The sequence below is a fragment of the Hoplias malabaricus genome, chromosome 7, assembly GCF_029633855.1.
Source record: "Hoplias malabaricus isolate fHopMal1 chromosome 7, fHopMal1.hap1, whole genome shotgun sequence".
NCBI classification, from domain to species: Eukaryota; Metazoa; Chordata; class Actinopteri; order Characiformes; family Erythrinidae; genus Hoplias; species Hoplias malabaricus.
In genome coordinates this window covers 21,248,094-21,263,306 of record NC_089806.1, presented here as the reverse complement: position 1 = coordinate 21,263,306, position 15,213 = coordinate 21,248,094, and the positions used below count along the sequence as shown (strand labels likewise).

Here is a 15,213-nt window from a genome sequence, read left to right as displayed (position 1 = left end):
GGGAACTGAAGCTCTACCAACTGAACAAACTTGACTCACATATCACCCCTGGTGAGCTGACGGTTGTTTCTTGAGACTGAGTGTTCAGCTTCCGCATGTTTGAGGCATCCTTTCACTTTAGGGCAAGGGCACCCAGTTCCTCCAGGTTGGTTTTAGGTTGGAGCTGCTCTCTCAATTAAGAGCATGACCACCATGTCACCCTTGTTTGGAGTTTCCTCTTCCCATATTAATGGAATTGAGTTTATCAACCAGATGTTTAAACACTGTTCACACAGTAACTGACCAAAATCTCATGTTGTCAAAGTGAGCTCAGGAGCTGTACAATGATGCAGATTTGTATATTCTTGGAGATACAGTATTACTGAGACATATAGGACTACTGCAATGGAATCAATTTTGCATCTGTGCTTGGGATTCATGTGTGTTTGGTAAGTCAGTGAATAAACTTGCATGCAGGGCCAGGTTTGTAACAAAATGTCTTGTAAACCTTAAATAATGTCACTTTAAATCATTATCAAACAAATCGTAAAGCCTCAGATTCACAACTTAATATCTACCATTGCTAAAACTGTGTCAGAACTCTGACAGGCTTCATAAAAACGTTATGTAGGGATTTGCTTATGTCCATCTTATGCTTACACTCTTAAAAATGCAGGTCCCTAAATTGTTTTGGTTTGGACATGTGTTTCCAAGTAAACAACTATAAATGGTCTGATCGTTTACACCATGCGAAAGTGCTTTTTCTTTTCTTTTAATCTTTCTAAAAAGATTGTTCACACATCGTATGAATGAGGATTGTTTCTAAAAAAAACATCAACTGGGGCCAATATCATTTAGGATTTATTTTTTTATAGTACTGCTCCAAATATTTTATCTTAATTTTAAAGGCTGCAGGCAGGACTTAATGATGACAGACAACGGATGGAAACTAATCAGATGCTACTACATTTAGTTCAACATTTTCAGTAAGTGTTTTTGGAGGCATCTAGTTGGCTTTATATATTACATGAGATCAACTTGTCCTGTCTCATAATCATTCTCCATGGTGAGCCTGCAATTGTTAAAACCATATATACTGTATTTTAGTTCATTTCTGAGTTTGGATCTGAACTAATGTAAGCTGAGTACTCCTTGTACTACTTTGACTTTTCACCAGAACCTTTCCCTGGTTTCCCTGGAGGAGGGCCTTTAGGTATGGAACCCTGCAGCTGGTGCCTAACTCTTTCTCCCTGGACAAATAAAGTTGGAAAATTTAAGCTTCCTGGACTTGTGGGACTTGGACAGTTTCCTAGCACTATATTTCCTTGTAGCATAGAAGCTCCATCAATCAGGTACATTCCTTGTTGTTCTAGAGTACCCTGTGCTATATTGCCACCCTGCAAAATCAGCCCATCACCTCTTGTTCCCCCATTTATGAGATATCCTCCGTGTGTAGAGCTCTCAGCAAGAAACAAAGTGCTTGGTACCTGATGTTCCACCAAATAGTACAAAGGCTGCTGCTGAAGAAGAAGAGTCTGGTTAGTATTGATCCTGGAAACCTCACTTGATTCATTGATGGTGTTCGTAACACTGGAGACCATGCTTTGCTGCAGTGCTGGAGGTGGAGGTGGAGGTGCAATAGATTCCTTAACTTGAACTGTGCTGGTGGTGCTGGTGGTGACAGAACTCTCACGTTTGATGGTGGTATCCAATGATCTTTGATGTTGATATTCACTGACCATTTGTTCAATCTTGGGGGCTTCTGGACTAGGCATGGGGGGATTGCAAATTTCTGCCAAAGTCATAAACTTTGCTCCCAAATCACTCAGGAATTCCAGGTCATTACTTGACTCAAGGACACTACAGCTTCCCAATGAGCCAGCAGGAGAGCCTTGACCCTCATAGTCGTACACTAGCAGACCATCCTGGACAGGAGGATTCACTGCAGCACAACTTGCTTTCTGCAACAAATAGAAAGAAAATCTGTTTAGAAGTTGCATGTGATTATAGAAATACATAATTATGTAAAATGCTATATAAATAAATAAATAAATCATAGCCATCTTATCATCATGATACTTATAATAATATTTGTTCTTAAATTGTGCTTTTCAGGAAGCCAAAGACACTTAACCTTTGAAGGTATTCAGTTTTCCCGCTCCATTTTATGATGTTTTAAGTTATATTAGTTCTATAATATCAAAAAATGCTATACATTACAATACTCTATTTAAAATCTGAGGAATGAAAAACAAAGAAAGAAAAACTGCTAAGTCTCGTTCCTTGAAGTGGTTGGCCTTATCTTCTAGTCAAAAGAAAAAAGTACCATTGTCTTTTATCCGCTTTTTATCTCACAATTTATGGTTGATTTAAACAAATTTTATCTAAAGAGCTTCTGGTTGATGCATTATAGAAGAAAATTCACTTAACTGTAACAATCACAAACAATGTGTTTGATTAAAATCACTTGTTAATAAACATTTTGATTAAAATCTTGTTAATAATATATTAGATTAGGTAAAACAAATCCAGCTCTAATAGGGCTTAAGATGGATATGGTCCTACCTGAGAGAAGTAGTCATGGAGATAATAGTCCGGCAGGGATATCCCCTCATAAATATCTTGCTTCCTGTGCCTGAATGATGCAGAATACAGAGTGCCCCCATACTGCTCAGTTGAGTAAGCATTGTTTTGGTATAAAGTCATGCCGTCAAATTCCATAACTCCCCCATTTAGGTCCTGACCGAACAAGGCACTGCCATGGGCCTGTGAACTGACCATTGTGGCATGTTTACTGGAGGCATTACCGGACATAGCCACAGCACTCTGTTCTGTCAAAATTGGAGCACTTAGTAGAGGCACTTCCTACAAAAAAAAAGAAAGAAATAAAGAAAGAAAAAAAGAAAGACATTTGGCCTCAATCCACTGTAAGATATACATTTTATTTACTGTTTAAAAATAATGTACTGTGTCATTACTATTATGGATTCCAGAATTCCCTTTAAGATTAAAGCTTACTGTTTTATATGAGAATGAAACAAATCCCATTTTCAGTTTCTACTTTTGCCACAAATATATAAAGAATGTTTGGAATTATTGGAATTCAAGGGATGGGAATTCAAGTGTGTAAAGCTATAGTAGAAAGTGTACCCAAGCGTGTAAAGTTATAGTAGAAAGTGTACACAAACATGTATAGTAGAAAGTACCTTGTCCTCCCCCTTGCCTTCAGTGTTGTGTGCTATAATATATTCCTCAGCATCGAAAGGCAGCTCTGTGAATTCATTCACTGTCCCACACGTGCAGAACAAGAGGAATAATGGAACCACTGAAGAAAAGAAAACAATACCAAGCATTACAAAAGTAACATAGCTAGGTCTTCAGAGATCTTAATGATTTTATTAATTGGCTCATAACCCCCTAAAAATCATTAATAAGACCATATTCATATAGTGTTAAACCTCAGATCTAGCTGGATAGTTCTCTTATTAAGTTGACTTTTCCATTATTAAACCAGCTTCATAAGATTCATATTGCTCAGATATAACAGGTCACTGATGCCCCTTTCTTTACCTGTAATTAATGCATATTAATGGATTGTATGGTATGTATGACTTTTAATGGTAAAATTGTACCCAAATATTATGGCTGTCCCAAATATTCATTGATAAATTCATTACTTTATTTATAAAGCTAATCTATATATTGTCCTACAGAATTTAAGCAGGAGATGACATTTTTTTTATTGAAAAGACAAACGGCAATTTAAACTGTGTTGAAATGTCATGATGAATAAACCAATACAAACTGTACAAAATTATTTTGAATAAACTTTCTTACATTCATCTTTAAATAAAGATTAAAAATGTATTTTTTCATGCAGTGAAAATATATTTATGCATCCAAGTATTTTAACTTACACATGAGAATTGCTAAGCCCATAATTAATGGTCCAATGGCTGGAAGCCCCATGCTGGACGAGGAGCCGACCTGTCGAGCTGTATTGGGAGCACAAGTGCCACCCTTATCACAGGTGCACACCTCCACTTCTAGCTTCTGTTTTTCCTTACAACCCAAACCCTTCACATCAAAGATCTCCACTGTCAGTTTGTAATGACCTGGCCACAGCATCTCCTTGGCCTGGAAGCTCACTGTTGTTCCTGTGAATAAAGAGATGTATTTGTATGTGGATGCATACAAAGCTCTGATCACTTTGTGTGCATGTGATGCCATTTACAGTTTACGTACAATTACACAGTAATATAATGTGAATATATCACACCAAGGGTTTATAAGTTGTGACTGTGTGTCTTTTACCATTTATAGAAACCAGATCCCATTCTCCTTGGGTCTCCTCCTTTATCAGCACAAATTTATATGGGTCTCCATTTGGATAGACATCCTCATCAACTGCGGTCATGTTTACGACTTTTGTACCTGAACAGACACTCACGTAGTTGCTGGTCAGCATGGGACAGTGGTCATTTACATCTTGAACCTTTAGGGCTATTGTCCCAGTAGCTGTTTTTGGTGGCACATCTGAAAAAAAAAAAAAAAAAAAAAATTAAGGGCTACAAGGGGCAGCAGCACGGTGGTGCAGCAGGTCGTGTCACAGTCACAAAGCTCCAGGGACCTGGAGGTTGTAGGTTCAAGTCCCGTTCCAGGTGACTGTCTGTGAGGAGTTTGGTGTGTTCTCCCGTGTCCGTGTGGGTTTCCTCCGAGTGGTTTGGTTTCCTCCCACGGTCCAAAAACACACATTTATAGGTCGACTGGCAGCTCAAAAAGTGTCCATAGGTGTGAGTATGTGAGTGAATGTGTGTGTGTTGCCCTGTGAAGGACTGGTGCCCCCTCTAGAGTGTGTATTCCTGCCTTACTCCCAATGATTCCAGGTAGGCTCTGGACCCACAGCGACCATGAACTGGATAAGCGCTTACAGATAATGAATGAAATTGACGGTGTGTGTGTGTGTGTGTTTGTGTGTGATCTTTTACAAGTCAGAGAAGCATAAAATGTCTAAGGCAAAAAAGTACCTAGTGTTGCTTTAAGGCAAGCACAGCTAGAATGGTCTCCATTTTTTGTATATTGTAGTTTTTCATTCATTTGTTCATTGTTTGTAACCGCTTATCCAGTTCAGGGTCACGATGGGTCCGGAATCACTGGTTGGAAGGCAGGAACACACCCTGGATGGGGCGCCAGTACTTCACAGTACAACACACACTCACACATTCACACACTACATTTTTCGAGCAGCCAATCCACCTACCAACGTGTGTTTTTGGACCGTGGGAGGAAACCGGAGCACACGGAGGAAACCCACAGGGAGAACACACCAAACTCCTCAAAGACACGTACCTGCTGTGCCACCGTGCCGCCCTTCTTGTAGTTATGTCATACTATATTCATATGCAGTGGATCCAGTTATTATCTTATATCTAACATTGCTACAAATATATATATATTTTTCTGATAAATGAGTTACTTTCTATTTAATGGATAGAAAGAAAAAACATTAAGAGTAGATATGGATATTTACATATTTCTACATTCTACATTTTTACATAAAGCTCATTTGTAACATGGCTTACCTTGAGTCATGCAGAGGATCTTTGCAAAGTACGTTCCATTGACCAGACTCTTTGACTCTCTGTCTGGAACTTTCAGGAGTTTAATTTCTGATGTCTCCTCATCAATGGTTAGCCAGTTTTCTGGGTCAAGCCCTTTAGCATACCTGCAGTAATGGAGAAAATTTCAGTAATAAATAGCTAATAAATGAGCAATACCTATAAATAATAAAGATGAAATGCTTAGGATATTTGCACATATTTGATGCATCTAAACTTACCTTACATTTTCAATGACTTCCCCTGTATCACCATCCAAAGCTGGAAAGGAACCAATGACCATGGGCACATGCAGATCCTTCGGGTCCTCAGACACAGGGAAGTCCTTTACCATGGGAGAAAATCCTGGGCCATCAGGTAGGTTATTTACGCTGATTTTGACAGGGTAGCTCTTTCCTCCTGGAGCTGGCTTTTTGTCTGGTTTAGTGTCTGGTTTAGTGTCTGGTTTAGTCCCTGGTTTGGTGCCAGGCTTAGTGTCAGGTTTAGTGCCAGGTTTGGTACCTGGTTTGGTATCAGGTTTGATGTCAGGTTTGACTCCTGGTTTTACTCCAGGCTTTAATCCTGCACCAACACCTGCTTCTACCCCAACATCTGCATCTACTCCTGCATCTACTCCTACATCTAGTCCTACATCTAGTCCTACATCTACTCCAACTCCTGCCCCTACTCCTACTCCTGCCCCTACTCCTACTCCTGCCCCTGCCCCTGCACCTGCACCTACACCTGCTCCTACCCCAACACCTGCCCCAGCCCCTGCGCCAAGCCCTGGTCCTTCAGGGCCATCCAGTTCTAGACTCAACCCCAGGGCTAGTGCAGTTCCATTTATAAAAGGAGCTACATTTGAAATGACCAAACCAAGGTCCAGCTCTTTGACTTTTTCATAATCCACAGGCTTCATGCATGTAGCACAATGGAGATAAAAAAAAACATGGAAAAGAAAAAAAAAAATTAAATGAAGCAACCGAATAGGAAGCTAAGCCAGAAGTATCTGAGCACACATACCTTGATCAGCTTTAGAATGCCCTCGTTGGTTTTAGGATCTGTCTCTATACTGAAGAGATCATCCTCATTACCCTTGACTATTTCAAAGAGTGCCAGCCAGTTATTAGTGTGCTCCAGGTCTTTATCCATTGCTTTGATTCTCATCACAACCACATCTACTACATCTTCATCAATATCACCAGAGTACTGAGATGAGAGATATAGAGAAAACAGTCAGAATTTTTTTTTACCCAGTGAATACAATTAAGTCTTATGTAGATGCTGTCAAATCAAAACATTCACAACATTGTTTAAAAACCACAGCCGCTATTTTTACACCATGTGAGAATTTCATCATAAATAATTCTACAGAAAATAATTGGAATACTTTTTTGTATTATTACCCCCACCCCTGCACACAAAATGTGTTTATAAATACCTTTATAAATGGAATGACTTTGTGTATTTATACCCCCCCCCCCCCACCACCACCACATCTCAGAAGAAACAGATGGTGGCACTGTACTCAATGCCTATATCAGTAAATGAGTGAGTGATCAAGAGACACTACTAGATCCACAGTCACTTCACATAGAAAAAAATAAGGTATGTTTTCTGTGTCACCCCGGTGTGAATAATGGTCTCAGTCTGGCCACCCCTATGAAAACTGTTTGGCTTCATATGTGATAAATAAAAAAATATATTTAAATAATTATATAAATACATTTATGGAGTACTAAATTCATTAATTGTCTGTGACCACTTATCCACTCTATGGTTGCGGTGGGTCTGGAGCCTAACTGGAATCAACGGGCGCAAGGCAGAAACACACCCCGTAGGGGGCACCAGTCCTTCACAGGGCGACACATAACCTACAACCTCCATGTCCCTGGAGCTGTGTGACTGCAATACTTCCTGCTGCACCACTGTGCCACCCGGTACTACATTGTATTTATTTTAAATTTCATATTGAAATAATTTAGTAAAATATTTGAAATTGTTTATAATCCGGGCGGCATGGTGGCGCAGCAGGTAGTGTCGCAGTCACACAGCTCCAGGGACCTGGAGGTTGTGGGTTCGATTCCTGCTCCGGGTGACTGTCTGTGAGGAGTTGGTGTGTTCTCCCCGTGTCCGCGTGGGTTTCCTCTGGGTGCTCCGGTTTCCTCCCACAGTCCAAAAACACACGTTGGTAGGTGGATTGGTGACTCAAAAGTGTCCGTAGGTGTGAGTGTGTGAGTGAATGTGTGTGTGTGTCTGTGTCTGTGTTGCACTGTGAAGGACTGGCGCCCCCTCCAGGGTGTATTCCTGCCTTGTGCCCAATGATTCCAGGTAGGCTCTGGACCCACCGTGACCCTGAACTGGATAAGTGGTTACAGATAATGAATGAATGAATGTTAATCCCGTTTAGATCTTAATACTTAAATAAGACCATCCTGCTTCAGGGATCCCTAAGATGTGAGCCCTCTCAAACACTTCCAACTGCACAAATTACTTTTGAAATCTTCTCTGAAGTGTACTTTACTTGCAAGGGATTCTACCAATACAACATGTGCATTTATTTTTGTGACCAGTAGTGTTGATAAAATTACTTTGTTGATCACCTAAACCCTTTTCTGGTTATATTTTCATACCTGTATTCACAGTAAATCTGAGTAAGTTTTTCTTAACAAACTGTGATTAAAAGATGAGATATTAGAAAGGAATAACATTTCAGTTTATGTTTATAATTATATAGCATTTCATATGTGCATTTTGATTATATATATATATTGTCTTACCTCATCTTTTTCAAGGGTGGGAACATTGTCATTGATGTCCAAGACCTTAATCTCCACTGTACCAGTTCCTGTGATCCCATCAGCCGCTCCGTCCATATCCACACCCTTCACTATTAAAGTGTAGTGGTCGAGTGTCTGTATGAGACAAAGCAAATGGAAAAGAGCTCTCAGAACCCCATTTTTTGCAGCTTAAACATTTTGAACACTAATTTCACAGTCTGGTGTAAACATAATTACAGCTTAACATTAATGACTATCCATTACATTTGATTCTCCATTCTTAGCTTTTCTTTATCAGTATTTACCTCTCTATCCAGGGTGTGCTGTTTAACAAATATTTCCCCCGTGTTTCTGTTGATGGTGAACATGGGCCCAGACGTGTCTGGTATTTGCTTCACTATGCTATATGCAATTTTTGCATTTAGTGTTTCTTGGTCGTCTGCATCATCAGCTTCTATCCTCATGACAGAAGTTCCTGTAATTATAAGATTTTAAAGATATCCACTAGATGTCAGTATGGCCCCATGTTTTAAAAAATGCCATTCTATGGTTTAAAATAAAAAGGCATTAGAACAAAAAAAAGCCATTGATCCGTTTAAAAGGTATCACATACCTATTTTGCTGCATTCTGTTACAGACCCTTTGAATAACTTGAACTGTGGTGGATTGTCGTTCTGATCTTCCACTTGTATTTTCAGTTTTATGTCCGCTTCTGCCAGACTGCCATCTTTGTACCTGGCTATTCCAGTCAGCTATATGTAAATGCACACAATCAGTCAAAATGAATTAATGCTCAAATACTCCAAAATATAAGCGTTTATGGGTTGTATTATTAAACTTATTATTCATTTATTTATGTTGGAAATGTGTTTATGATTCATCTTACAAACTGATCAAGCTTGAAACCTCTCTATACAGATTGCCCTCTTGTAGCTTAGAAACTTTAACTAAGATCAGGCACTTCGGACCAGCTTACTGAATAACCTCAAAATAATAGTTGCTATGATTTATTAATATTAATTTTTATACAGGGGACACAATAGAAGAGGTATAGGATCTGGATTAAACCATGTGAAAGACGAACAAGCCTTCAAATAAGAACATGGTACTGTATAAGTGCAGTATTTCCACTAAACATTTACAGACACGGACCTTCATATATTTTCTTTTAAATATACATTTTCTAAACAGTATTAACATATAATTTTGTGCTTATTTACAAAGTACAATGTCAAAACATTTCAGGGTTTTAAGTCATCTTTGCTAGTCATGGGAACACTGTAGTTTACAGGTCAGGTTCAAAAGCTTGTCAGAATTAGAAACGGTAATAAAGAGACAGGAGCTTAGTGATTTGTGAGTGGTGTAATCAGGGCTGGATTTCTCAATGCTTTAAATACGGTACAGTTATTTTCATATGACCAAGTACCATCTACATATTTGTTTTGAAAAGCGTTGTGCAATGGGGGAAAAAAATAATCAGTAGATTACAGGATTGGACTCACATTGTATTGTGATATATGCTCTCGATCCAGAATCCCTGTGATTCTGACAAAACCATTTTTGGGGTTGACAACAAAGAGGTTAAATGGCTCCTTGTCAGCACCATGTCCTGTCAGGCTGTATTCCACTGGCCTGTTTTCACCATCTTTATCAGAGCGAATCTGGAAATATTTGCAATTGGATTTATGACAGCTGAATAACAGAATAAATTAGATTTTTAAAAAATAAACAGGTTTCATATGTATTTATCTCTTAAAACAAAGCAAGAAGCCATAATAAGCAATATAATAAGCACAGCATCCATTAGGTTACTAAGCCAAATGGTATGTATGTTGAATAACTAATGTGTCTCATGGAATACTACAGTAAATTTAATTTCTATAAATGCAGTAAAATTAATAAATAAAAAATAAATAAAATAAAATAAAAATTACTTCACTTTATTTTAGCCTTTCTTCCCTCAGTATGCTCCACTTTTAATGATCAGATAATATTTGTTGTTGTTGTTGTTGTATTAGTCATCCAAATTATCTCGCCGTGGAAGAAAGATTTTATGCCATAAACACAGATTCTATTGGAAGCTATCATCTGATCTACTGCAAATCCTAAGGTGACGTGTTTAGTTTTGAAAAGCTGTCAATCCAGTTCTCATCTGATGTTTCTCCCAGGCTGAGTCTCACACTACTCCAATGCTGATTTTGACTTTACTGTCTCCCAGCTGCATGAGAAAACATGCCTCTTTGGCTTGTGTCCTCGTAACTTTAACAAATAATTCAACCTAAAATGGGTCTTACTTTGGCGACGAACTCCTTCTTTGTGTAGTCAACATTCTCAGAGAGTTTTGTAGGTGGGAGAATCCACTCACGCTTCTTTCGCTTGGACCCCTCTGCACTTTTATTTGCCTTGGACATGGGGAATTAGGAAAATTACAGTCGTACAGATGCATAAATATTGTGGAGGCCTGAAGGCAGAGCTGCCATCATGCAGGTGCTTGTTTTGTTCTTCTACCATAAAGGAATCCAGGTGAAGGTCGTTATAGAAATAAGCTTGTGAGAAAGAACTTGACAAAACATATGCCACTGTCCAATGAAAAACATGTATCTCCAAAATAATAACTTTACAGGAGAGGAAATAAAATGTCTTAACTTTCAACAGAAGTCAAAGTAAAAATATTTAATTCCAAGTAATTTTGGAGCATTTCTATTGGCCAATTTAACATGAAAATGTTTACACAGTGTGAAGAACAGCAGCTGGGTTTAAATGATGTGGTAAACAAAAATAGAGATACATGTTTTTCATTGGACAGCGATGATATATAAATCTACAAATCTCTCCTTGTAGCAGTCCATTATAATGTCAGGTTATCAATACCTAGTTTAACTGAGGTTTATAAAAGCTTGATTATTTTATTATGTTAAATCAACTGTGCTGCTGATTTAAGAAATCCATAAAATAAAAGACAATATCTGGAAATAACCATTGTTCTTCACACCAGCTCACTAAATATCTACTACGTTAAGGGGGAAAAAAATTCTTTTACAAGATTTATGTTTTTGTATGTATTGCAATTATATATAATTTCACAAGCACCATACTTTTTGAGAATATAAATTACATTAAATAATCATAAGAAACTTAGATGCTTAAGACTTTTATACAGCACTGTATACACACACAGACATACATCCACAGAAGTCTTAATCAAACTCTTTCCCACAGGAGAGCTCCAAAATAAGCTTTAGAGAGGGGGGCTCACGGACAGCTTTGGGAAGGACTTCTGAGTGGTTTGGCAGTGGTCAAGGAAACTGCACTCTGTTACTGAGCAAGAGAGCTGTGGGAGCTGTTTCAGGCATGGTTCTTACCAGTTTAAATCATTTAATAACCCCCTTTTAATTGATATGGAACAAATGAACAATTTGTGCATTAAAATGTGAAGTATGTTCTCAAAGTTCTTTTTTTTTTTTTTGCAAGAATTTGAATGACATTTTGACAAGGGCATGCAAACGCTGCATCTGCGTATGTATATTTTTATTTTCCCTATGTCCCTCATATACATATTAGGGACTTCTAACAATTAAAACAATTATTATGCTGTTGTTTATTAGTTGTGATTATTTTATTGTTTTGAATCTAAATCCTCGAGAATATTTTTGAATGTCTAAGACTGTGGGGAACTGCATTTCTCTTTTTTTTTCAAATTGCTGTATGTTGCTGTACGTCACTATAGTTTAACTTGTCTTTAAGTTTTCTTTTTTAAGCACTTTCACTGTGTTTAATATAGACAGCAGTCTCCTGAATTTGGAGTGGGTTCCTATATAAAAAATCAGAAACAACAAAAATAAGTCAATATTACTCACCTATGGAGCAGGAATAAAGCAATATCCTCATCTCTTTTCATGATTTTTAATATTTGGAGGGCTCTTTGCCCATTCTGTGCCACAAGCAGAGAGAGAGTTAGCTTAGCACTGGTGCTTTGAAAACACATTAGACCGGTTTCCAGTGTGCAAATAGATTGGAGAGCAGTAAATGGAGAGAAAACATTCTCTGAAGTTTATAATTATAAACTCAAATATTGCTGTTAGTTTCAAATGAAATATTTTTGGATTATTAAGAATAGTAAGTGACCTGTTAGAGGGTAATAGAGAGAGCAGAGTGGTTTTAGTTTGTTTTGAAGTTTTTAGTTTGTTTCATTAACAACAGTGAAGTACCATGTGGTGAGTAAAGCTATGTGACATTGTGGAATATGGTGAGAACAACAGATACTCGATCCTCAAAATCTTGAAAAACAGCAAAAGTGTACTTCTATCCCAAAAAATGTAGTTAGCTTACATTCACAGAGACAAACTTTAAATATTCCTGTGTAGCAACATTAAAAAATAGTGTTCTTAAACTTGATTTTATTATTAGTATGTTAACTTTGACACTACCAATATAATAATAAAATAATAGAGACCAGAGCGCTTTTGTTTCCTAATTTTATTGTATTGTTTGGCAGTGAGAAGAAAAAGCTAATTTCATATTTAGTACCAACCAAATATTTTGGACACAATTGTTTTATATTATTCCCATCATATTTAAGTAAAATCTGAAGTGAAAAAATGTTAAACTGAGAAAAAAATAAAGGTAACAAGTTTTTTAAAAATATTTTTACTTCTTAAATAACTAATTTAAATAAATAAAACAGCTACTCTGGTTTTCAGTTTTTAAACACTTTTTGAAGACACTAAATTAATAAAGTAAATGGGTGGGGCAGAGACTGAGAGATATTTGGATCTGCACTGTGTCAATGGATGATTTGTACCTACCGTGACTGTATGTCTCTAGTATTTACCCATAAGCACAAACACACCCAAATGTTTTGTTCATAAACCTACATGACCTAATGTTCGAAACCTGAAGTAGGTATCCTGTGTATAAAAAGATATAACAGAGTTTATATTGTATATCTGAGAACTGTTAAATAGTGGCAAATATATAATAAAATTCTACATGTCCAAAATTACAGTCAGTAATACTGTTCAGTCAACATAAAATGAGTGAGTTCTCAGTGCAAGTTCATGTCTAAGCATGATAAGTGTGAAGAATTTGCATCTCTCTTTTACAATTTCTTAGAAAAAAAAAACAGGCTTTGTAGAGTGACTTAGAGTTCAGGTTTGAAGCTGCCATGTGATCATCTATGTGCCTCAGGCCCTTTGCCACAACAGAGCAGTACATTTTCTTTCTGCTACAGCTTAATATTACAATAGACAATGACTACAGGTTTGTTACAGATTTACCATGCCCTTAAATAAATTAACTACATACAGTCGCAGTCCAATTAAAAACAGGTATCTCCCAAAATAGTAACTTTACAGGAAAAGGAAAAAAACCCTCTTAACCCTTTTAATGGAAGTGATACAAATAAAAAAATTAATTCCAAGTAAATCTGAAGCTTTTCTATTGGTCCATTCATCATGAAATTTTCACACAATGTAACGGACAGCTGCTGTGTTCAAATGATGTGGTAAAAACAAATCCACAAAAATGAAGATACATTTAATTGGACGACAGTGATATGCTTATGAAACTGCCATTTTCATCAAGAATGGGAAGTTCATGACCTTTTAACTTGAAACTTAACTTCTTTTTCCCACAGGTAAAGGTCATGTCAAGTGAAGTAATGCCTTAGACCAAAAAAATTTATTTTGTTTTATATGAGATATGAAAACATTTGGGGGAAAAAGGAAACATTTATAAGCATGCTTCCAGTTATTTCAACATATATTTATTGCAACTAATATTTTGTGCTGGGAGTGTGGATAAATCTCAGAGAAATCCCACTTAATCTCATTTGTGTGCAGTGAAATATAAATAGAATAGACTATGGTTGATTTTGAGTTTTACACTATGTGGAGGATGTTCAGACTTTACAACGGTTCTGTAAATCAAATAGATCCAATCCAAATAGTTTCTAGTGAAGGTTTATTAAAGCAGTTACAAGTGGATCAGTATGTTGGATCAGCATGAAACACTAAGAGATAACACATTACTAGTTAAACTCAACAAAATAAAACAAACCTACTACAAAGCTGCATTTTTCTAATAAAATGTGGTACAAAATACTTTTAAGAGCCATACACTGAACTAAATGTGCTTGCTCCAAATAATTATTTAACACATTATTAAGATCAGTGTTTTTATGTTTTATGAGATATAGAAATAATTATCAGGCCTAAAGTCATATATGTAAAGTTTGTGGGCCCCTGGTCAAAGGTCACATTTTTACATTTTTATTTATGCATTAATTGTTTACATTTTCTGATGGACAAAATAATTTCATGTCCTCTGTAGAGAACACACTTTTGAACATTTTAATGCACAGTTACTGTTTATTTTGGAAAACCTATTACAAATACACAAACATTATGGAATGCCTTCTATATGTCAAGTTTTTTCTGTGTGTCAGTATGTTCCAAATGAAAAATGCTACTTACCACAGCCATGCAGACTAGCAGCAACAGGCACAATCTCCCAAACCAGAGAGGAGCCATGCTCCCCTACTTCTCTGTGCTTTGCTCTGCAATGTCACCTCTTTCTTTTCTAATGATCAGGAGTGTGTGGGTGGGTATAAGTCAGGGTGGAGGGGATGCTGACCACCTGGTAGTTGGGCCCCTGTAATATCTCACTCACTCTTGACACACTTAAAGGTGCTGGAAGTATGTAGCTTTTTTCTATAGGCTCCCTATGCCACTCCCCTCTATACTGCTCCATATACTGTTCCTCTCCTCCTCCACTTTCTCCTTCTGCCTCTCACTTCATAGGCCTGTCATCCTATCATCCTCACTACCAGAGCTCAGTGAACTAAGGTGCTGTAAAAA

General features: G+C 37.2%; 1 protein-coding gene across 1 annotated transcript; it reads right to left on the bottom strand.

Moving 5' to 3' along the window:
• Window positions 1-1,136: 1,136 nt before the first annotated feature.
• si:ch73-74h11.1 (desmoglein-2.1) lies at window positions 1,137-14,886 on the bottom strand. Its single transcript, XM_066677848.1, has 14 exons — window positions 14,830-14,886; window positions 10,651-10,758; window positions 9,859-10,017; window positions 8,970-9,108; window positions 8,662-8,831; window positions 8,357-8,491; window positions 6,600-6,785; window positions 5,819-6,489; window positions 5,562-5,704; window positions 4,294-4,515; window positions 3,897-4,136; window positions 3,186-3,304; window positions 2,545-2,844; window positions 1,137-1,940 (listed from the first exon to the last, which is right to left on the bottom strand). The coding sequence occupies exons 1-14, from the start codon at window positions 14,884-14,886 to the stop codon at window positions 1,137-1,139; spliced, it is 3,453 nt and encodes a 1,150-aa protein (XP_066533945.1).
• Window positions 14,887-15,213: the final 327 nt, after the last annotated feature.